This window comes from Pinus tabuliformis, chromosome 2_2 (genome assembly GCF_031772625.1).
Source record: "Pinus tabuliformis cultivar Carrire ecotype Pingquan chromosome 2_2, CPIR1, whole genome shotgun sequence".
NCBI lineage: Eukaryota > Viridiplantae > Streptophyta > Pinopsida > Pinales > Pinaceae > Pinus > Pinus tabuliformis.
This window is the reverse complement of record NC_142300.1, coordinates 1,172,795,360-1,172,821,263: the sequence shown is the minus strand read 5'-3', so window position 1 is coordinate 1,172,821,263 and position 25,904 is coordinate 1,172,795,360. Positions and strand designations below refer to the sequence as shown.

The window sequence follows — 25,904 nt, the reverse complement described above, 5'->3', positions numbered from 1 at the left end:
TGATTTTCCCTTTTTGTTTTTTTTGGGTACAAAAGAGATATTACCAGGTTCAAGGCATAATTCGTTAATGGTTTAAATTTTGTTATGTTGTGCCGGAATATGCACGCGTTTTTGGAGTTCACACGCAACAAAAATTCATTTATTCTTTTCAACAGAACTAAAAAGGGTATAATGTTTGTATTTTAGATATTCTCCACGTTTTAATAAAAAGGGCCATGGTAATTTAGATGGATATGATATATATTTATGTTAATGACTCTTTACACATGTACATATTTCTTATTTTGTTTTATTATGTACCTTTTAAATATTTACAAAATATTTTAATTAGATATATATACAATATGTGTTACATACAAAAGAGTGGTTTTGTATTATTAAATATATTTACAATATAATACATATGTATTTTATGATGTGTTGTAATATGGGTGTTTTAATTTAGTTTTAAACATTTTCGCTGAATTTGTTTATTATTTATCATGTATTTATAATATATATCAAAATTTATTTACAATATGGTTAAAGAAAAATTAATTAATGATCCATCTTTTTACGTATGCAGGTGTCAAATCAAGTATAAAAGATAAACAACCCATGATTCTCAATATGAAATGTAAGGAAATGTGGCAAACAAAGGTGCCACATTGCTTCATTGCTTTCTTGTGACACGTAAGAGAATGTTGTCATGATCGTAAAAGTTAATCATCAATCATACAAGGAGCCTATTGCAACAACCCATGCAAAAGCCACAAAGTCAAGCAGTTAGAACACATCCAATCTTCAAACAAGCAATATTCACAATCATCTAATTCAAATGAGCTCAAACATATTTAGCTAGATAGATAAAGACACATTGAACTCACTTAGGTCATCCACATTCTACAAATCCAATAATAATGTTACCAAACGATCAGTTAAAAGGGTCCCCATGTGAGATTTGAAAGTGAAAAATTGGGGGGGGGGGCGGGGGGTTGTGTTTTACCACAACAATGGCGACACACGGGAGAAGAACCGGTATCTCTAATTGAAGGCAATGAACTTTAATTTACCCAAAGGTTAAAAATAATGGAGTTCATGAAACCGTATAACAGTAAAACATCTCCATAGGTCCCACATAAATAGATTAAGTAATATGAGTTTGTAAAGATAAGTACTCAAAATAGATTCGAGTATAAGTCATGAATCCAAATTTGGGAAAATCTGTTTTAAAATTACCTCATATAAAAATAGAATAAGGTAGAGATAGGAGTTTTTTGATAAAACATATATCCATTTTATGATTCTCTAACATCGCTTCGCTGCTAGCGAGCCTGAATAGTACCCTGAAAAAGTTGTCTTTTATGCCATACAAGCCTAGTCCCACTGCCAGCGAGTGTCCATAGCCCCGACGGGTTTACTTGTATTTCCCATGCTTCCTCTTTAATCACTCTTTTGATAAGCACATTTACAAGCTTTTAGTTTATGATGTATTTGAGTGAAAGAGGTGGGATGGTAATAGAGATTTATGTTTAATGGACATAATACTTTCATAATGTTTACTCCAAATTCTTTCCCTAGAACTATCAATTAGAGGTTTTTATGTGGAGGGGTGGGAGGGATTCATTGTGTTAAACTCAAATCAATTCTTTCCTTGAAAAATTAAACTCAATCACTTAGTAAGGATGTGTGTTTCCTCATGAAAAATATTTGAAGCAAGATAGTCTTATGATTCCATAAGGATATGCCTTTAATGATAAATGAAATTCACTGGAATAGATAGAGTTAAGAGATTTCCCATGTATGAAACCAGAGTTGGATTGAAAAGTCCTCTAGCTGAAAGTTAGTAATATTACTAAAATAATATGGAAGAGGATTTTTTTTAAGGGATTGAAAAAAATATATCGTGAAATCAACTGCATGAAAATGGGCGAAAAAGAAAACAAACCAAATCAAAATGAACAAGTTGATAAAATCAAAAGCACGGAATCAAAATGAGCCAAACAAGATGATGATGACTTGACATAAAAGCATTAAAATCGTGTTTATAAATATTCGTCAAGTTGAATTATTGTCTTGTTTAAAGAGTTATTGATTCTTGAGTTTATTAAAAAAAAAAAACTAATGACGAATTGTGATTAACAATTTCTTTTGTGAGTTTTAACAAGGATAATTTTCTTTAATCATGACTTACTTTAAAAACATATCATAACAATGATAGAGGAAATATAAGATTAAGAAAAACTCCCTGAACAAGTCTTTAAATACTTCTCCTTTAAGCATTTTGTTTTCATCACAACCGTCTTATTCACAAAAGTTGAGCTAATACAAACCTGCAAAAAGAACACCAAATATAAGAAAGAAAAACAGAATGGGAATAAACTGAAATAAAAACAAGCAGATGATAATAATGATACATACCTGAAAGAATTCGAGAAATGATTTACCTCATAGATGTTCGTTTTCTTCCATGTATCTTTCACAAATCATCTATTATTCAAGCTATAAAACAAAAAGAAATTTAAACTATTCCTAAACTAATCGAAAAAGAATTATGGCTACGTAAGATCAAACTTCCAATGTAACCAAGTGAATTCCTTATTATCTGCAAAAATATACATTATGTACATTAGTAACAACAATTTAACAAATATTGAAATATTAAAGGAAGGCTTATGTGCATATATTGTTAATATATTTACAAAAATAATTTTATTTGCAATTACCCTTTCTTGAAAAATGTCTAACCAAATTTCTGATGGATCGTAAAAGTATCAATGAATATTCATTAGAGAGTGAAGGAGATTAAATGGGAGAATGGATGAACAAACGTTAATGTTATGTACATAAGTGAAAGTATGAACTAAATCATCCAAATGACCTTGAAATGAATTCTTAAGGGGATCATTGGATGAGTGATGTGATTGGCAAAATGATGAATTTATATTATCAAGTGTTTGAAAAAATAAGTGTTTATTAATTGGATTCTGAAGTTTATGCACTTTTAATGATACACTCGATAAGTATTTAATGTTCGTTTCTTCGGACTGCCAACCATTAGTATTTTCCCTATGCTTAAATGATAATTGAGACCGATTCACAAAAATTTCCTTCCCACGAGTTTCGATTTGAATGATATAATCATTAACTTGTGAAAATGATAAAGGTTGAAAATCAAGATCAAAGATACGAAGTTTAGAATCGAAAATGGGACGGGAAAGGTCATTACAATTTGATACAATTTCAAAATCAAATTCTTCATTGGTAACATTGGTAAAAGGAAAATATTCATTTTGAAACATACATGAGTTATGAGAGATATGAAAAATTGATTTAATTATTTCATCTTCTGCATAACTATGACGAATAAATTGACTGAAATTCTCCTTTGGAAAACATTTAGATCCATCAAAATGATTAAATTCAATTTTAATTGAATCAAAATCATGAAAATTGTAGTCTATTGATAATTCATTACCCCGACTAAATTTGTGTGATAATCCATTACTAATGATTTCTAAAGTAATTCCTTTGTCTTCTTTAAAATCATATGCGTCAAAAGGAATCAATAATGATTTAGCAAAAGAAACGTCTTCACAGAATAAATCTTGATAAAGGTAGAAATAATTGTTTGAGGAGATGAACTTGAAATATTCTTTCTCTGAACATGTTTCATACTCATCTAAACAACTTTGAGATTCATGCTTTTGTAAAACATTTTCATTTTTCTGAGAATGAATTTGTAATTGAGTGTAGTCAATAGCATGAGATAAATCAAAAGTATCATTTGTACAATGCACATCATTTTCATTAATAATTTCCACTTTTCTTCTTTTTTTTTAAAGTAAGAGTAATCTATTAAAACAAAATAAAAAGGTATTTACAAAGGTGTTCTGGCCATGAAGGAACACAACCTAACTCAGCTTGCTGCCATTTAACTAAATTTGAGACTGTCCCAACAGAGGGGAAACCAGTCTGATAGAGAGGGAGATACAAAAAAGAAGACAACACTAAAAATTATCCACAGTTTTCTGAAGAGAACCAATAAACCAGCATTGTAAACCCAGCTACTCCACCCAAGAACAGCTGACCACCCAGAAAACCAGCAGTACATCTGCATTGGATCGCCAACGTGGACAAAAAGAGGAAGAAAAAACCAAGAGCTAAGTGAAGTGCCACCTGGAATTCGTGACGCGTGTAGTGAAATCCTCCGTGGCAGGTTCCTCCACTATCAGGCAAGCCCAGTCATCTGGGTTGTCTGACTCAGTTTGGCCCACTGCCTATTGCTCGCCTTCTCTGCTACCTGCGTCCAGTTGCAGGTCCGACACGTCCATCATGCAACTTTCCACAGCCTACGTGTCATTCTGCGGTTCCAATTCCTCATGCAGGATGCCAACGATAGCCTTCCCATTCCGTTTGTTCCGACCACCATTACCTCCTTGCGCTTCTTCCTTGTCTCTATTTTGACTCGGTCTAGCTCTGTGCATCTCGTCCATGGAGAAGGTCATCGGGATACTCTGCTCTACTTCCTCAGAAAAGGAGATGGAAATAGTGGCGACGATGATCGGTCTATTGAGAGAGCTTCTAAATTGGAATTGCATGGTATGGGGGGTATGATGCAAGGGCAAAGGGAAGGGAGCAGAGCGCACAGCCTCCACACTGCTGCCTGAGCAGTGAAGGCCTACTCTGCCACGGCCACTTCTTGTATTTGGATAGTGGGGATTTTCCGCTGAGGAAGACGGAGAGTCCAAGATACTTCGCTGCCTGGCCTGAGACCGAGATCTACCACCCCGCGAGCCGCCCCGTCTACTGAGCATACGGTGGCGAACCATGGTGGAATGAAGAGCAGAGAGAGCATCAGGGTAAGTGGAGGGGGGATTGATAGGGGAATTGGGCGCTGAGGAATCCGAATGTTGGAGAGCGGGTGCTGAATTGCAGAGAATCGTTTGGGAGTGGTAATGGACCTTGGCCGAAACAAGGCTACAAACAAACTAGTAGCGTCGCCCTATACTGGTTCTTTTAATATGCACAACCACCTACAGAGGGCGGGCACAATGGATCAGGGGAAGAATGCCATGTTTATGAGCGGGCTTCATGGTTAAACAGAGTATGGTTCTGCCTCGGCTGTAGCGGGCAATTAATGTCGTCTGCAAGGTGCTCTGAGGAGTATTAACTCTGTTCTTGGGAAGATTGCCGAGAGCCAAGTGGCCAGCCCGTCCGCCATCATCCCGTCTTCTCATCGCAAGCGTATTAATGGTCACCCGCATCCGGGGATGAGCTTCCTATTGCACCAAGTTAGTGCATATATGCAGTTGATTCTGGTCATCTATGATGTTGAGCGGTCCATAGTGAAGGATCTGGTCTTGATCTGTCCCAATGTTTTCTAGAAGATCAGCAACTTTGTTACACCCCCTTTTGACATGAATAAAAGTTATTGCTTTTTTGTCTTTTATCCATTCTCTATTGTTTCAAGCCTGGTCATTAGTCTCCAACTATTGACAACTCGTAAGGCAGATCTTCCTTCTTGTATTTGAGTAGCCATATTGATGAGTATCTGAGTATCCCCTTCTATTAGGATTGGATAGAGATTATGTTGGTCAACGAGCTTCATACCTTGCCACAAGCCTTCCAATTCTACCGAGTTGTTCGTATCCCATATAATGGAGCCAAAAAAGGATAGTAAGGGTTGGCCCTCATGATTTCTGAAGATGCCTCCATATCCTGCTTTGCCCGGGTTGCCTTTTGATGCTCCGTCAAAGTTTAATTTGATCACTCCTATGGGCGGGCGTGACCAATATGAGGGCTTCCTGGTTGTGATGCTGGTTCTGTTGTAAGTCAATTGAACTTGTGGCAGCTGTAGGTTCCAGTTGGCCCATATACTTAATTCCTATGGCTGGGTTGGAAAGTCCTCCATTGTCCATTGATGCAGGGCGAGAGTTTCCTTGATGTTCTGACATAGGTTTGTCCATATTGTTTCTAATGGAGTTTGATGATTTTTAAAAATTCACTTATTTCTTTCCTTCCAAATTGTCCATAGAAGGAGGCCTGGCAGGATGGTCCATAACTTATTGAGAATTTTGCTATTGTAGGGCGCTAGAGTCCAGTTGCTGATGGTGCTTCTAAGATCTCCAAGAATTCTGCACGATCTCTGGCACCTAAATGTGAGCTTCTCCCAGAGGTGATTTGCCATACTGCAAGAATCCATTAGGTGTTGAATACTTTCTTCATTGTTTCGACAGTTGGGATAGTAAGAAGGACCATGAAATCCTCTTTTAATTAAGTTATCCCAAGTGAGAATTCTTTGATGATACAGTAGCCAGATAAAAGTGGAGACTTTGGGCCAGATCCCTGTGGTCCATATTCTTTTCCAGACGAGATCAATTGGTTCCTGAGATTGGCATAATATTTGGTATGCCTCTTTGGTGGTGTATGTGCCTTTCGGTGTGTAACCCCATCTTAGAACATCACTTTCTGTATGAACTCTGATTTTTCTATTGGTAAGCTCTTTGTGTAGCTCTAAATGATACTCTTCCGTTGCTTGCTGTACTATTTGCCTTGCCGGTTTCCATTGCCTGTATCCTTGTGTATTTCTAGGAGTCCAGAATTGTGCAACATTGTCTGCCTGGTTAATGTTATTTGCATGATGGCTTGTTTCTGGTAAGAATGCTACAATTTTGGGTCTCTGTTGCCAAGAGTCCATCCAGAAATGAGCCGTTCTTCCATCCCTTATTTCCTAGAAGCTATGCTGGTAAATTACCTCTCTGTGTTGCTTGGCCGCGTTCCAGATTAGGGAACCTGTAGGTGTAGTCGTGATTCTGATTAGCTCTTGTTGCGGTCTATTGTTAGCATACTTTGTTGTCCATAGTTGCGCCCATAGCTTCTTTGGACAGGAGACCCATTGCCACTAGATCCTGGCTCCCATCAAAGTATTGCTTTGTTCAGGATCTCTTAAGCCGAGGCCACCCTGATTTTTAGGCTTGCAGACTTTATCCCATTTGACTAGAGCCCACTTTCTGTTTTGTCCTGTGGAACCCCATAGGAAGTTGCGCTGCAAATTGTGAATTATTTTCAGAACCCACTTCGGCGCTGCAAGCACCGAGAACAGATAAAGGGGAATAGCTTGAAGAACAACTTTGATCAGTACTAGTCTACTTGCCAGATTGAGAGTTCTATATGTCCAAGATACTAGCCGGTTTTCCATTTTCTCAATGAGTTGATGCCAAGAAGTATGCTTTAAAGCTGAGTCTATAAGAGGGGCGCCTAAATACTGGGACGAAAGCTTGGCTTGAGAGAAACCAATGATGCAAGTGATGATTCTTTGGGTGGATATAGGAGTATGGAAGAAAAAGATCTGAGATTTGGAGGTGTTGATGGTGGTGCCCGAGGCGTCTGAGAACGTGTCTAGAATAGCTTTGAAGGTCCTGGCTTCTTGTACAGAGGGGTGACCAAAGAGCATATTGTCATCAACAAATTGTTGATGGGTAATGGCAGGGGATCCATGGACAGAGATTCCTCTGAGATCATTGGATTGGACTGCTTGTTTTATGATACGACCTAGACCTTTAGCCATGATTACAAAAAGGAAAGGGGACAGCGGGTCACCTTGACGAATGCCTCTGGAAGGGTTATAAGGTTTAGAGGGGATACCATTGACAAGAACTGAGCAAAGAGGGGAGGATACGAGAGACATTATCCATCGAACCCAAGTTGGACTGAAGCTAAAGGCTTTTAGCATCTGACTTATGTATGTCCAGCTGAGTTTATCAAAAGCTTTGGAAAGGTCGATTTTCAGCAGCATACCTGCTTGTTTGTTTGATTTGAGCGAATGAATGGTTTCATGGGTTAGAATTATACCATCCAGAATTTGGCGACCTTCTACATATCCAGATTGCTCGGGAGAGATGAGTAAAGGAAGGAGCAGTTTGAGGCGATTGGCTATGACTTTCGAGATAATTTTGTAGATTACATTGCAGAGGGCAATAGGCCTGAACTTCTCCGGAGTGCTTGGTTGTGCGACTTTGGGAATAAGGGCGATGAAGGTTGAGTTGAGCGAGGGGAGTAACCAATGCATTTCTCTGGATTCCTCTACTACCTTCCAGACATCTGCTTTAATAAGATCCCAGAAATGATGATAAAAGTTGGATGTGAAACCATCAGGTCCTGGCGCCTTCCCGGCCTTGAGCTGATTGGACGCTTCTTCAACTTCCAGAATTGTTACTGGTCTCAGCAGTAATTTATTGTGCTCCTCAGTAATGAGTTTAGGTATGTGTTGTAGGATATCATTGATGGCACTTTGTCTGTCTACGGGTTGTTCTTGGTGAACAGTTTGGAAGTGCTTTATCAACTCCTTCTCTATGTCTTCCTGTTTTTCTAGTTTGTCTCCTTGAGGGTTTTGAATATGTGAAATTGTATTGTGCATTCTTCTTTGTATTGTTGTGCTGTGAAAGAACTTCGTATTTCGTTCCCCTTCCTTGAGCCATCTGATTCTTGATTTCTGTCACCATAGCAGTTCCTCTTGTTTGCCTCTTTCATCTAGCTAAGATAGAAGTGTTTGTTCCTGCCTTGCATACTCCTCTGTTCTGCCTTCAAGTATGATTTTTTGCTGAAGTTCGGTCATACTCTGCTCCAGGATTTTTTTCTCTTGGAAGATGTTGCCAAAGGTGGTATGGTTCCAGATTTTGATTTGTTTTTTGATATGTTTCAATCTTTGCTGAAATTGGTACATAAGTGAGCCTCCGTTGGGAATAAAGCTTTCCCAAGCGTCTTTAACCATAGTATTAAACTCAGGATGGGTAAGCCAGAAAGCTTCAAATTTGAATGGTTTTCTGTTGGAGTTTCCTATATTCTTCCATTGTAAAGAAATAGGCCAATGATCCGAGCCAGCTAATGGAAGGATAGAGGCACTTATATCACCACCAAGATGGATGAAATTGTCTGAGAGTAGAAACCTGTCCAACCTGGATGCTATTTGGTGAGTACCTTCTCTTTTGTTGTTCCAGGTGAATATTCCATTGTCAAAGGGTGGATCCATAAGACTATTGTGTTGAATATATGCTTTGAACTCATTGCTTTCTTTGTCCAGCTTTCGTCTGCCACCCTTTTTTTCCTCCAACTGTGTTATCATGTTGAAGTCTCCTCCTGTTATCCAAAGTGGATGGGCTCTTGGAGCGTTGAGGATCTGCAATGTTTCTAATTGCTTTATCTTTTGCATACTTTCCTGAGGGAAGTAAACATTAGTTAGATGTCCATGTATGTTGGTGCCAATCAAGTGGAACATGGCTTGAATGAAATAGTGTGAAGCATGGATATTTGTTAGAGAAATATACTGGGAGCTCCATGCTATGGCTAGTCCTCCTGATGCACCAGTAGCGTCGACTATCACAAATTGACAGCCCGCCCAGGCTTTGGAGAGAATTGGTTCTAAGGTACTGGCACTGCATTTTGTTTCTTGCATGAAAACAATGTGTGGTTGTTCTTGCAGGATCATGTTCTTCAGCATTCTGTACTTCCCGGGACCATTAAGTCCTCTTACATTCCATGAAATGAGCTTCATGGTTGACTGTTTGGTAAGGATCGGTAATACTTGTTCAACTTGGAGCATCTTCCAGACTCCACTAGCATTTCTCCAATTAATATGGTACGTTGTAGATCTGTCTTTCTGCCTCTTTTCTTTCCATCTTTAATAATGTGTTTCCCATCCCATTTGCCTCCTTGTTGGATGCCCAAAGTATTGTGCTGATGCGCCCTTGAGAGCACTACTTCCAATTTTTCTAGTTGTCTGTCCGGTATTGAGTTGAAATCTTTTCTTTTGCAGGCCTGCTCTAGAGTTAAGATGTCTACTTCCCCCAGGTCAAAGCTTTCTGGATCCTCTTCCATTGAACTTTGTTGATTTCCCTCATCTTGGTGTGTTGATGGCTGAGAAGGTTCTGCCTGAGTATCATCTATGTCCATATTTTTTTCAGACCCCAAGGCTTTGTGAATAACAGGATTGGGGTGTGGATGTGAATCAGAGGTCAAATTTTCAGAGGGGATGTCTTTCACTGGATGATTGGTGGTAGCTTGGGTAAGAATGGGGGATAGAGGTTTGGAAGGAACAGAGTGAGGGTTTGCTAGCCTAGGCTCTTCTGAATCAAGCTGTTCTAGATTCGTCAGAATATGAAAGATGTTGCTGGAGGAAGGCATAGCCGAAGATGGATCTACACTTTTGTGTGCTATTGGAGGCTTTTTGTTATGCTTTTTCCTGCTAGTTACCTTGGTGAAGCCTTCTAGATCTAACTTGCGATCAGAGTTTGTAGATTTAGGCAGTATATTTAAGGGGCAGTCACGAAAGAGGTGACCGTGGGTATGGCAACGCCTGCAACGAAAGGGTGCATGTTCATAGTCAAGGGGCTGAATCCATTCAAAATCGTCGTGAAGAAGACTTACCGTGACTGGTAGCTCATTGCCAAGCTTCATATAGACGCAGATCCTCACATAAGATGTGTATCTCTGGATCTTAGTTTCCTCTGCTGCATTTATAAACTCACCTAGTCCATTGCCAATGGATGTTAGGGATTCCTCGTCCCAGTATTCCAGAGGAAGCGAATACAAGCGAACCTAGACTGGCGCCGAACTGAAATATTCCTTGTCAGGGTTGAATCTTTAGACCCAGTCACGCAGATACAAACCCACTGCGTTGAAGAAGTAAGTTCCTCCATCTAAGATCCTATTCTAGTCTTCAAGGCAGTTGAAAGTGGTAGTGAAGAAGCCTTTAGGTCCCAGCTATAGAGTTACATGACCCTTGGGCTTCCATTTGGAGGAGATCCATCCTTGCAGAGCTTTTTCATTAGGTTAAAAGCCTATAAATTTGCCAATCAGGGCATGATCTTTCATGTATTGTATTTGTGCATTGATCCTATGACCCGGTAGCTCGATCTTGGGCCTTTCCGTAGCGATGCGCTTGCATGTGGTCGATGAAGCCTTCGTCGGCTTGTCTGGTGACGTTGGTTTATCCGGTTTCTCATGTTCCATGTCTTCTGGTTCATTCTCCTCTGGCTGCTGCGCAGGCTGTGTTTCATCTTTCTCTGTTGTTTTAGTTTCATTCTCAGTATGGTTTTCCTTATTGTGCGTTTTGGGGGAAGGCGCTGATGCCTCCCCCATTGGACTGCTCATTTTCCTTTGCTATCAGAGTTCCAGAGTCAGAGCTAACAGATCTGTTGGTGGATGTAGCACTGTGTGCTCAGTCTGTGCGTCGTAGAAAAGTCTGTCAGGAACCCTAGTTCCTCAATGCGCCGCAACAGATGTTAATTAATAATTTCCACTTGTTGACTTGCTCGATTAATAGTAATAGTGGATTCATTTAAATTGTCAACAATATTATCAAGAGGAAGATTAAGATCAACAGTAGGATGTAGATCTATGCATTGCTGAAATTTATGTTTATAGATTGTGCATTGTTAATTTGATTTAATTTGGACATGCTATTTAAAATGGATGGATCTTCAATTACCAATACCTTTTCCTCACAGGGAGAAGGAAGAGAAAGGGCTTCTTCTAACCATTCTATAAATTCATCATTCGTAGGTTGATCTTCATAATCGAATTTTAAACATACCAATTTGAATCTGAGAATGAAATCAACTAAGTCTTTGTTTACTAACTTTCTCAAATTTTCAATTTCTTTGCATACTTGATCATGATTACAATTTGCAAATGAATGAACAAGGAATATTGATGCGTACTCATCCCAACTGTGGATTGAGGCAACCAAGAGCGATTCACACCAATGTTTAGCAACTCCTGTAAGAGTCATGGTAAAAATCCTACATAAGATAAGTTCATCAAGATCAATATTTGAATCAAAAAAATCTAAAGAAAATTGAAGAATATGTTCAAATGCAGAGGTATTACCTTCACCGTCGAATTTTACCTTCGTCAAGCGTTTTGTGATTTCGATCGGAATGTTAGAATTCAAGGGTTGAGGGATACAACTCCAAAAAAAATGTTTAGTATGAGTCATCTAGGAAAATGAGACTTTATTCTTCAAGACTCAACAAATACACTTTTCGGAGGCCCTCCTTTTAGCACCAAAAATGTTGAGGGCCAAAAATTTCTGCCTCAACATTGCGGGATAACCACCTGGTCAGGGACTTGAATACCGTCCCTTATCCGTTTGGATTAGTGGCTCCGAGTGGTTTAACTAGGTCCAGTTACCTTCTCTCAATCTCCACTGATTTAAAATATGACTTTCATTCATCAATGGAGAAGAGACATCAGATCAACCCTCTTGTTGATTAGGTAAGAAAGTGATCCTTAAGCTGATTTGGGGCTCAGCTAAGCCACGACTAAGTTATGACTTAAAATTAACCTAACTTATTCTAACCTAACTAACTCTATGGTATTAAGTTAATATTAATTGTTAATCCTATATGATGCTATGATAATGTTCTCCCTATGAAACTTGTTAATTTAATACTATTTATTGATCCTAAAGTAACACAATGTTAATACTGTACTATCATTAAAGTCATGTTAGGTACTAAAGTATTTCATATTTATCTCATATGTCAAATCTAAACTAATATATCCTATGATATTATACTAATTAACTAATTATACTATATAAAAAAATATACCTTATACTATACTAATACTATTTTATAATAGTCAATATACTATAATATATCCCAAATATTATTAATATAGTTCTAACAATAATATTAAATATTTAATCTAATTTATTATAAGATTATAATATATCTATGATAAACTATAAAATGAATGTCAATTAAACTAAATAATGTTATTGTTATTCTAAGGAAACATTTAATTCAAATAAGATCTAATTAAATACACTATCTAAGTAAAATTAAAATTATTCTAATTCTTTTAGGTTATTTTTATTTATTGAAAGTTAATGTTAGAAAATTAATTAGTAATTTAGTATGGTAAAATTAACTCTAAAAAAAAATGAGAAAATTAATTTCAAATGTTAAATGTTATTGATTAAAAATAAATAAAAATATATAAAATATATTACATTAATCCTCATGATTGATCTTATTTAATGTTTTGAATCAAGATTAAAATCAGTCAAGAAGTTTGATTAATATAAGGGCTCAATCATGCCACTAAAGATTAGGATGTTTGCCTCTAAAGAAAGAGGACTTTATGTAGAATTAATTTACAAATGAAAAACTAATTTAAAACAAAAATCCTATCTCAAACTAGAACGTGATAGCCCTCTCCTAATCCGAGAGCAAATGAAATAAAACAGGGGGAAAGACTGGTTTATGAGCGAATTCACCATGTGATTTCCATTAACCAAAAGAAATAGTTCATATTAATTAATGGAATAAAAAGCAAAATACGTTTGGGATTAAATGATAAATAGTTATCATTTATCTCATATATACTTCAATGAATTCATTATAGATTCAATCTCGTTTTGCCTCTTGGAGATAGCTCCTGTAAAGCTTCAATAACATATCAAAATTGAACCAACAATAGTGTTAGATATCAACAAGAAATACTATTTAGAATAAAGATCGAAATCAATTACAAAACTTGGACAAAAATAAAAATAAAAAATCAGCATTCCAGTAATAGTATGCATGAATGGAAATTCATTTAAACAATGCCAAAGCTTTTTACAAAATACTCAGTCCTTGTGAATTTGAGACCTATGCTCTTACTACCTGCAATAGTGCTAAGCAATAAAACAGGGCCAAAAACCCTCTTTCAATCTCTACAATCACTCTCTCTGTGCAAAACAGATGTGCATGAGCACAAATTGAATCATAGTAGAAATTCCCCTCTCCTGAATCACGATCCTTTGCTGTTGTACCCATGCTACTTATACAACCATACAAGTTTGTTTCCTTCTCCTTGATGGGACAAATAAAATTTTAACTGATGTAAGACATGTACCTAAACTAAGGAAAAACCTCATTTCATTAAGAGTACTAAACATGAATGGATATAAAACCTTTATTCAAGGTGGAGTAATGAAAGTTTATAAAGGAATTTTACTAGTAATGAAAGCAAAGAAGGTTGGAAATCTTTTTCAGTTAGAAGGAAGAACAGAGTCAGATCATGTTTCTACAGTGTCTGAAAACGACAGTAATTCTATTCATTTATGGCATCAAAGGTTGGGCCATATGAGCGAAAGAGGATTAAAGATTTTATCTGATCGTAAGTTACTTCCTAATTTAAAGTCTGTTAAGTTAGATTTCTGCAAACATTGTCTGTTTGGGAAACAAAGCAAGCAGAAGTTTAAAACTGGAAAACATACTAGTAAGGGAATCCTTGATTATATCCATTCTGATGTTTGGGGTCCGTCTCCTACAACCTCATATGGAGGTTCGTCATATTTTGTATCTTTTATGATGATTTCTCTAGAAACGTGTGGGTGTACATGTTAAAGAAGAAGTCTGATGTGTTTACAGTTTTCAAACAGTTTAGAGCATTAGTTGAAAACATCACTGGAAGAACTATTAAATGTCTAAGAACTGACAATGGTGGTGAGGTTACTTCAAAGGGATTTGATAATTATTGTAAGGAAGCTGGGATCGAAATACATAAAACCACTGTGTATACTCATCAGCAAAATGGAGTTGCTGAACGCATGAACAGGACTCTTTTAGAGAGAGCAAGAAGTATGCTGAGTAACGCCAATTGGCAGAAGGAATTGTGGACAGAAGCGGTTGTTACAGCTTGCTATTTGATAAATCGATCACCATCAACTGCAATAGGATGCAAAATTCCTCAAGAGGTATGGAAAGGTCATCCTTGTGATTATTCTAAACTAAAATTTTTTGGTTGTGATGCATATGCTCTAGTTCCAAAACATCAGCATTCTAAATTAGATCCTAAATCGAAAAGATATATATTTGTTGGATATGGTGATGGGACTAAGGGATACAGATTGTGGGATCCTACTACTCACAAGATCATCATTAACAGAGATGTTAAATTTAATGAATCCTCACTTGAAAGTTCAGATGTAGATGATAAATTGAAACAGGATAATGTATCTAAGCTTCAACACATTCAGTTTGAAACCAGTTCAAATACTGATGATGATCAAGATGAACATGGTTCAGATGCTAGTCATGAACAAGTTTCAGATTTAGATCATGAACATGTTTCAGATGCAAATCATGAAGAAGTTCCTATAGTTAATAATCAGCAAATTGTGGAAGTACCAAAAACATCTTTAAGGAGGTCCACAAGAATTAAACGTCCTCCTAGAAGGTATGATGATTATGTTACTTCAGTTGATTTAACCACTAACGATGATGAACCTTTGTTCTATCAGGAAGCTGTAGAAGGTTCTAAAAGTGAAAAGTGGAAAGAAGCTATGAAGGACGAGATGATGACATTAGACAAGAATGACACATGGGATCTGGTAGAACTTCCTAAAGACAGAAAAATTGTGGGATGTAAATGGGTGTACAAATTGAAAAGGAGTGTTGATGGTTCAAAGGACAGGTACAAAGCAAGGCTGGTCACGAAAGGTTTTTCTCAAAAATCAGGCATTGATTTTCATGAGATATTTTCACCAGTTGTAAAAATTGTTTCAATTTGAATTGCATTAGCATTAGTTGGCTTGCTTGATTTAGAATTACAGCAACTAGATGTTAAAACTGCATTTTTACATGGAGATTTAGATGAGGAGATTTACATGGAACAACCAGAAGGGTTTGTTCAAGATCGCAACAAGAAATTTGTCTGCAGGTTCAAGAAATCATTGTATGGTCTGAAGCAATCGCCTCGATAATGGTACAAGAAATTTGATTCTTTCATGTTGAGTCAAAATTATATAAGAAGTGAATATGATCATTGTGTTTACTTTAAGAAATTAAGTAATGGCATGTTCATTATATTAGTGTTATATGTTGACGATATGCTTTTAGCAAGCAAAAGCCATAACAGAGATCAATAGGTTAAGGGCTCAGATGGCTAGGACATTTGATATGAAAGATCTAGGAGCAGCAAGACAAATTTTGGGCATGGAGATTTTCAGAGACAGGAGCAATGGTAAGCTGTGGCTATCACAACAGAAGTATATTGAGAAAATACTCTTGAGGTTTGGTATGAACAACGTGAAGCCTACTTCAGTCCCTTTAGCTTCCCATTTTAAGCTTTCTTCAAGTTTATGTCCTAATACAAATGAAGAAAAGGAATATATGTCTCGAATTCCATATGCCAATGTAGTAGGTTGTTTAATGTATGTGATGGTTTGTAATTGACCAGATATTTCACATGCATTTGGGGTTTTCAGCAGGTATATGGAAAATCCAGGAAAAGAACACTAGTCAGCAGTGAAATGGGTGCTTCGGTATTTGAGAGGCACAAGTGATTATTCTATCACTTAACAGAAGTAGTGAATTTGTTTGCGGATATGTTGATTCCGATTTTGCAGGTGATTTGGATAAGAGAAGGTCAACTTCAGGGTATGTCTTTACTCTTGCAGGTGGAGCTATTAGCTGGATGTCAAAGCTACAGAATATTGTTGCTTTATCCACTAATGAAGCAGAATACATAGCTGCCTCGCATGCTTGCAAAGAAGCGGTTTGGTTGAAAGGTTTGATTGGTGAATTTGGTAGGTTGCAGGAGAACATCAAGTTACTTTGTGATAGTCAAAGTGCAATTCATTTGGCTAAGAATCCGGCCTATCATAGTAAATCTAAGCATATACCTATCAAGTACCATTTTGTAAGACAGGTTATCACTGAAAGTGGAGTCTCTCTTAAAAAAGTGCATACGAAGGAAAACTATGTAGACATGTTCACGAAACCAGTTTTGTTAGAGAAGCTACGATTGTGTCTGGCTTCTCTTGGCTTGCAGAAAAGATAAAAATAATAAATGAACAGGGTATCAGGGTAATTGTTGTCAAGGTGGAGATTGTTGAGATTTTTTGTTTTAATTAAGTTTGGAAAAAATATCATGTATGTGACAACAATAGGATTAGTTGCTATATTAGCTCCAATATTTTTTGAGGAGGAGTTAATGCATCCTATATTTGTTGTGAGGGAATTTATGATTCAGTTTTATACTCCAGCTATAAGAAATGTAATCCCGTAGAGGATTGTGTGTGTGTAGAGAAAATAGGGTGAGCTGAGAGTATGTATGAAGAATTAAATTTGTTGTAATCTCCTGTTGAATAATAAGATTGCCGATGCCTCTGTTCTGGTGGACGTAGCCCAGATTGGTTGGGTGAACCACGTTAAAATATTTGTGTTATGGTTTTGTGATTTTGTATGTGTTGTGTATGTATGTTTATTTTTATTTCCGCTGTGCATTGTTTGGTCTAATAGTTAATGGTTTAAATTTTGTTATGTTGTGCCTGAATATGCATGCGTTTTTGGAGTTCAGACGTATATATGCATCCGTTTTTGGAGTTCACACGTAACAAAAATTCATTTACTCTTTTCAACAAAACTAAAAAGGGTATAATGTTTGTATTTTAGATATTCTCCACGTTTTAATAAAAAGGGCCATGGTAATTTAGATGGATATGATATATATTTATGTTAATAACTCTTTACACATGTACATGTTTCTTATTTTGTTTTATATATATATTTTAAATATTTACAAAATATTTTAATTATACATATATACCATATGTGTTACATACAAAAGAGTGGTTTTGTATTATTAAATATATTTACAATATAATACATATTTTATGATGTTGTTGTAATATGGGTGTTTTAATTTAGTTTTAAACATTTTGGCTGAATTTGTTTATTATTTACGATGTATTTATAATGTATATCAAAATTTATTTACAATATGGTTAAAGAAAAATTAATTAATGATCTATCTTTTTACGTATGTAGGTGTCAAATCAAGTATAAAAGATAAACAACCCATGATTCTCAATATGAAATGTAAGGGAATGTGGCAAACAAAGGTGCCACATTGCTTTCTTGTGACCAGTAAGAGAATGTTGTCATGATCGTAAAAGTTAATCATCAATCATACAAGGAGCCTATTGCAACAACCCATGCAAAAGCCACAAAGTCAAGCAGTTAGAACACATCCAATCTTCAAACAAGCAATATTCACAATCATCTAATTCAAATGAGCTCAAACATATTTAGCTAGACATATAAAGACATGTTGAACTCACTTAGGTCATCCACATTCTACAAATCCAATAATAATGTTACGAAATGATCAGTTAAAAGGGTCTCCATGTGAGATTTGAAAGTGAAAAATGGGGGGGGGGTTGTGTTTTACCACAACAGGGCCCTCCACGAAACAGTCTAAAATCTCCAATCAACACATCATGGGAAAACATAAACTAAGCCTATTACTCGCAAACAATTTTAACAAGATGTTCTCAGTATTTACATATATCCGCGCACACCCAAAACACAGAGTGGCCATTACTTTTATAATACTTCTCTGTATAACAGTACGAGAGTTTCAACTCTACATATCTTTATTTCAATCCTATTAAATCAAACTATATCGATAAATAATCCATTTGCTATTTGGAAAAGAAAATCAATAAGATTTCGTGAAAACTCGGTCTCTGTCACGTCGATAATCTTGGAGTTGACTTTAAGGTTGACCATGTTATCGTGGTATCATCTTGAAGGATTGGCTCAAGAGAATAGAAAAGAATCCACAAGGGGATCATTCCTCATCCATCTATATCTTCCTTTGCTGAACTGGAGCATATGAACCCTATTAACAATGGAGGTAGCTACAGAAATCCGGATTAGTTGCAGAAATAGGCCAATTCTGTAGCCAAATGCATACTTTAACAAAACAATAAGGTATATCAAAAAATATGAAGAAGAATACATTTAAGTGCTTACCTTTAACAAAACCTTGTGTCTATTGCATTATTTAGTTTATAGGTATAGGAAAAAAGGAAGAAGTATAGGAAAAAAGGGTGTCAAAGTAAGATAGTCCTTGGAACCTACAGTAACCTATCATAAATTAGAGTCATAGATCACATGCATAATTAAAAAATGAAATAAAATATTGATACTTATCTTTCAATCGGTCCTTTGCTTCTACATTTTTCCTTTTTCCTTTTCGCAGATACACTAGATCAGTTGGCACATCCGGCAAGAACCAAGTACTTCTCTTCTCTTCAATCACATAGTGTACACCACATGCATACAACCACACATGACATATAACATCACACAATATATGCACCTACACCCGACATACAACACATACACCTACACCCGTCATACAACACAACACATGCACCTACAACTGGTGTACAACACAACACATACAATTACACCCGGTGTACAACACAACACATACACCTACACCTGGTGTACAACACAACACAATACATATACGTACACAAAGTACAACACAATGAATACACATGTCACGATACCATGACTACCCAATTCACATACACAGTACCACATGTGCACAACACAACATGTATGACATCCACACAATACCACATGTACAATATGTACATAGTAACACCTGTACACAACAACACCTAGGAAATGTTTACACAATACCACATATACATGGCACCACCTGCACAACGTGTACACAACACCACATGTACACAAAACTTCTTACAAAACGTGTACACAAAATGACATGTATATGACACCACCTGCACAATATGTACACAACATCACATACACAACATGTACACAACACCACATTCACACACACCACATGTACAACATGTCCTCAACATCGCACGCACTCAACAACACATACATCATGTACATAGAACCACATGTACACAAGACTACATATACAACATGCATACAAAACCATATATACACAACATTGAATGTACAACATGTACACTGCACCTTATGTACACAACACCACATATGCAACATGTACACAACACCACATATGCAACATGTACACAACACCATATATACATAGAACAACATATACAACATGCACAACATACCACATATACGCAACACCACAAGTACAACATGTACAACTTATACACCACAGTAGTACTGCACATCTAGAGACCACAATGCCTCTACCAGACAACCTTATAGTGTCTTTCCACTATCCATGCTTATACCAGTATGTCACGGATCACACTACTTTCATTATGTTGATGCATCTCTCAGCATTACCTTCCATGGCATAAACATAGGCATGGTATAATCACATAATATCAATTCGTATTCACACAATACTAACCTCGTAGACTTGTTAGGGCTTCTCTTCCCACTTGATTCCTCACGAAACCAAGAACCTCTTCATTCCATCAACTTGCATAAGAAATCATCCCTCAATGAGCATGATCCCTGAAAACCTTATCAGACAATAACATACATACATATATGCACATATACATATATACACATTAGAAATATCATGATAACTATAGAAATTCCCACTATAGATCACTTGATAATGCAATATACTAAAGCAAAATACTTGATCTACTTTTACAAACAAACTTGAGGAAGCTTAATCGATTATGAGCAATATCAAATAGAACACATATAACAGAGAATGAGAAAGAAATCATGCATGAACACAGAAGAATACTCTGGGGAAAGCCACGACTAAAAACGCCGATCTCTGTATTATCATACAAGTGGAAATATGTCTGGATTACACAAAGCTTTAGCTCACAAGCTATCCAGCTCTCAGTACAATCCCTCAATACAGCTCACAGAATGAATAGACACAAGATATGCCTTCCCTCAGCCCTCCTAACCTCCTATTTCCTTGTGTAGTTTCTCTTGGGGTACAACGCTGCCACCTGTGTGAATTGGCCTCATCACACACTCATCAAACTCAGAAGTAACTGTGCAATCCTCAAGGAATGAATTCCTTTTGCATGCAAGAGATATCCTCAATGGAATATTCCAGCAACTGTAGTACATTGTCCCATCATCTGATCTCAACTGGGTCTCTGATTGAACCGACATGCATGAGTTATTTATGAGAGAATATTGAGTTATCTGAAGTGTAGCAGTTACATGCATGCATGCATTAACTAACTGAACTCACAATTAGTTCAACAAACAGTTTGAACTAATCTAACTGGACATAACTCAGTTAACTAAGCTAACTAATTACAACTCAAAGTACAACTCATATTGATCTCCTTTAATCAAGGAATAACTTCCTCAATCAATGGAGAACCTTTTGCATGTCTTCACATAGACTTCGTGTTTGATTTTCTACAACTAATTAACTCAAGATGAATTAATTAATTAGTTTACAAACAACTGCTAAGATCAAATTCGAATTTTAATTCTCAATTTTAGTTTATGGACTAACTAAAATTGGAATGTATCCCGAAATGCTATTTATAGTAGTGCTATTTTTAGCATTTCTTGTTGCTATTTTCAACACTCCCTCTCAATAAGAAAGGGATTATCAGTCACTCCAATCCTGTCTCTGTGGAACTCGAACTCACATTTTGACAATGCCTTAGTCAAAATATCTGCATCCTGTTCCTTGGTCGAAACATACAGCAACAACATGATCCTCTTCACCACACAGTCTCGAAGATGATGATACCGAATATCAATGTGCTTGGACCTATCATAAAATATTAGATTCACAGAGAGTTTGATACAACTCTGATTATCGCAGTAGATCAAAGTTGGATCCATCCTCTGACCAAACAATCCCACTAGAATCTTCCGCATCCAAATGGCCTTGCATGCTGCTTGATTGGCAGCCATGTATTCAACCTCTGATGAGCTAAGTGCAACTGACCTCTGTTTCCTGCTGTACTAGGAAACTGCAGTTGAACCAAGGTTGAAGATTGCTCCAGAAGTGCTCTTCCAGTCTGATGGACTCTTTGCCCAATCTACATCTATGAAGCCCTGAAGCTTCACTCCATCTGTCCGTCTGTACCACAATCCATATTGAGATATGCCTCTGAGGTATCTCAGCACATGCTTCGCTGCCTTCCAAAACAGCTTGGTAGGCTGAACCATAGCTTGGCTCAGTTGGTTCACCGCAAAGCATAAGTCTGGTCGTGCATTCACTAGATATATCAATGAACCCACAAGCTTCCTATAAACAGTAGCAACTACTACCTCACCTGAAGTAGCATCCTCCTTCCTCTAGTTACCAGCCAGAGGAGTCTACATGGGCTTGCACTTCTCCATGTGGAACTGCCTGAGTATCTCATTGGCATACTTGCCTTGAGACAGAAACACTTCCCCATCCTTCTGCCACACTTCCATGCCTAGAAATTAGTGCATAAGACCCATGTCTTTCATCTCAAACTCTCTTGCAAGGTCCTCCTTGCAAGACATGATCAGCTGATGATCACCTGTCAAAATCAGATCATCGACATAAAGAACAATGATCAATGGCTTACCTTCTACCCTCATGTGGTAAAGGTTCACATCTGTTTCACTCTTGGTGAAGCCCAACTTGGTGAAATAGTTGTTGATCTCGGTGTACCAAGAACGAGGTGTTTTCTTCAGCCCGTACAAAGCCCTCTTGAATCGGCACACATGCGACTCACGATCGAAGGTCTCAAAACCTTCTCGCTGCTCAATGTACACCTCTTCCTCAATCTTCCCATTGAGGAACGTTGTCTTCACATCCATCTGATGGATCTTCCAACCCATCTGAGTTAATAGTGACAACATCGATCTAATAGATGATCACCTTGCTACAGGAGTGAAAGTCTCATCATAGTCAATCTCCTTGACCTGTGAGAAACCATGGGCAACAAACCTTGCCTTATGTTTCTCAACACTGCCATCAGCTGCTTGCTTTACCTTGTAAAGCCATCTGGAACTCACCACTGACTTGTCCTGAGGTCTTGGTACAACATCCCACACATTGTTCTGAATGATAGAGTCGTACTCTCTACCATAGCATCAACCTAGACTGGTTGCTACACTGCTTCCTCAAATGAAGAAGGTTCAGTCTCTACACACTCCCCAACCAGGGCCATGTAACTAGTGTACCGCTCGGGTGACCTCCTCTGTCTGCGCTGAGAAGATAGCTATCCCACATTCTCTCACGCATCCATCATCAACCTGTCAGCTTCCCTTGAGCATTTCCACTCATCTCTGGAAGACTTGGCATGAGTGGATGTCTCCACTCCCGGATCCTCTGCATGCGGCTGCTTCGCAACAGTATGAGGGTCCTCCTCCTTAGGAACTGAAAGTTCCTCCTCTGCATGCAACTTGAGCTCCCTCTCAAGTGATACTTACATGGCTTTCTGCTCGTCAAACTTCAGATATCTGCATACCACTGTCCTCTGACTGGTAGGCAGAAACACCCAATAGTTTTGGGGTGTATCAGTATACCCGACAAGTATCCCCAACTTCACTGTTGGATCTAGCTTCTTCCGGGCATCTTTGGTCACATGGCAATAAATCGATGATCCAAAGATCCTGAAGTAACTCACATCTGGTCGCTTCCTGGAAAAGACCTCCATAGGTGTCTTCATTCCTAGTATACGGTGTGAGCTTTTGTTTTGCAAGTATATTGTTGTATTGCATGCCTGAGCCCACCAATGAAGTGGTAGGCTTTGGTCATGAAACATCGCTCGAGCTGCTCCCACAATCGATCTGTTCTTCCTTTCGGCCACCCCATTTTGATGTGGGTTATGGGGTGCCGTCAACTCCCGTTTAATTCCTTCTGCAGCGCAGAAGTCCTTAAACTATTGGGAGACATACTCTCCACCATTGTCGCTACACAAGGCCCTTACTTTCTTTCCAAATTATTTCTCTGCCAAGGCTTTAAACTCACAAAACCTCAAGAAGTTTTGATCCTTCTTTTGCATAAAGTAGATCCAACATCTACGAGAAAAATCATCAATAAAAATAACATAGTACATTTGTTTAACGATGGAGGCTGTAGAGAATGGTCCACAAACCTCTGTGTGAACTCGTTCCAGGATTGCTCCAGCTCTATTGTCTTGATCCTGAAAGGAATATTTTTCATACTTACCCAAGGTACAACCTTTGCATGTATCCGTCTACTCCAGTTTTCCCTTGGGAAGTCTAGTAGAAATCTACTGCATGACCTTCAAGGCCCCATGGTGCAAGTGGCCCAATCTTCTATGCCATAGCTCACCAACATCTTGGCTCTGCACCAACTCAGCTTTGGAACTCAATGCAGCACAGTCGTCTACCTCCAACTTGTAGAGATTCTTTACTTGAATCCCAATCTTCTTGGTCTGTCCAATACCGATATGCCTCAGGAATCTTTCCTTTACTAAATACTACATCATAGCCTTTGTCTTCCAGCATAGCAACGAACACAAGATTCTTCTTCAGACCCGGTACATACTTTACATCAGTCAGGGTGAGAGGAGCTCCATGCTCCCTTTGAAACACAATTGTACCTTCACCTGGAACACGCTACTTTCCATCATCGGCCATCTTGATCCACATCTGGAGATCCTTCTCCTCCAAGGTATTGAAAAGATTCTTGTTGCTGGACATGTGGAAAGAGGCTCCACTATCTAGGTACCAAACACATCCCACCATGGATGAAACCATGCATACGATGAGAGAAAAATCCAATTTGAATTGTGAGGCAAGTGCCTCACCATCTGATCCCTTTGAGGATCCCTTCTTGGATTTCTTCTGTGGACAATTCGTAGCATAATGGCCCACCTCATGACAATGAAAGCATCGCACTTTCGATTTGTCAAACTTTTTCCCACCATGGGAAGAATTGGATTTGGGATGGGACGCCTTCCCTTTCCCTTTCCTCGCCTTACTCACTAAGGCTAGATTTTCTTCAAAATCTTGCTTTGATGAAGATCCATCTCTGGTGCTTCTTCTTATCTCCTCCTGCATCAAATCCGACCAAAGTCGTTCCCAATCTATCAGTTTCTCTCTTCCATTAACCAAGTCTTGGTAGCTATGCCAGCTCTTAGGAAGACTTAGGAGAGCAAGACTCACCATGTCATCATCGGCTGTCGTGATCCCTACACTTCCAAGCTCATCCCTGCAGGTGGTGAGCTTGTTCATATATGTAGAGATCGTGTCGCCCTTTTCACACTTGATTTTCTAAAACTTGTCTTTCAACGCCAGCTTCCTCTAATCGACGTTGTTCTAATATAGATCTTTCAATATTTTCCACATTGAAAATGATGTCTCCTTCCCGTGGAGGCTCAAGACAATGTTGTCTTCAACTCCCTCCAGGAGGATTCTCCTCGCTCTAGCCACACATTTCTTCCATTTTGCCAATTTTGTAGCATTAGCCGCTGCTGGCTTGGGGACTTCTTGATCAATGAAGTCCTTTAGACTGTTGTCCTCAAATACTACTTCCATGTGATCCTTCCGGGCCATATAATTCGAGCTGCCATCAAGGGCATACTCGAATCTTAAACCATTGAATGCCATTGGTGAAATTTAAGATGTGATAAGAATTCAAATTCTATAATCAAGAACTTGAAACTTCGAACTTCTCCCTTCTTTGTATATTTTTCTTCGTTTTGATCACCTTTGCTCTGATACCATGTAGAAATTCCCACTGTAGATCACCTGATAATGCAATATACTAAAGCAAAATACTTGATCTACTTCTACAAACAAACTTGCGGAAGCTTAATCGATTATGAGCAAGATCAAAGAGAACACATATAATAGAGAATGAGAAAGCAATCACACATGAACACAAAAGAATACTCTGGGGAAGCCACAACTAAAAACCCTGATCTCTGTATTATCATACAAGTGGAAATATGTTCGGATTACACAAAGCTTTAGCTCACAAGCTATCCAGCTCTCAGTACAATCCTTCAATACAACTACATACTAAATAGACACAATATATGCCTTCCCTCGGCCCTCCTAGCCTCCTATTTCCTTGCGCAGTTTCTCTTGGGGTCCAATGCTGCCACCTGTGTGAGTTGGCCTCATCACACACTCATCAAACTCAGAAGTAACTGCGCAATCTCCAAGGAATGAATTCCTTCTACATGCAAGAGATATCCTCAATGGAATATTCCTGCA

General features: G+C 37.9%; 1 protein-coding gene across 1 annotated transcript; it reads right to left on the bottom strand.

The window, feature by feature from the left end:
- Window positions 1-8,515: 8,515 nt before the first annotated feature.
- LOC149197639 (uncharacterized) lies at window positions 8,516-9,532 on the bottom strand. The gene has a single exon (XM_089408759.1). It carries the CDS (start codon window positions 9,530-9,532, stop codon window positions 8,516-8,518), a length of 1,017 nt encoding a protein of 338 aa, XP_089264885.1.
- Window positions 9,533-25,904: the final 16,372 nt, after the last annotated feature.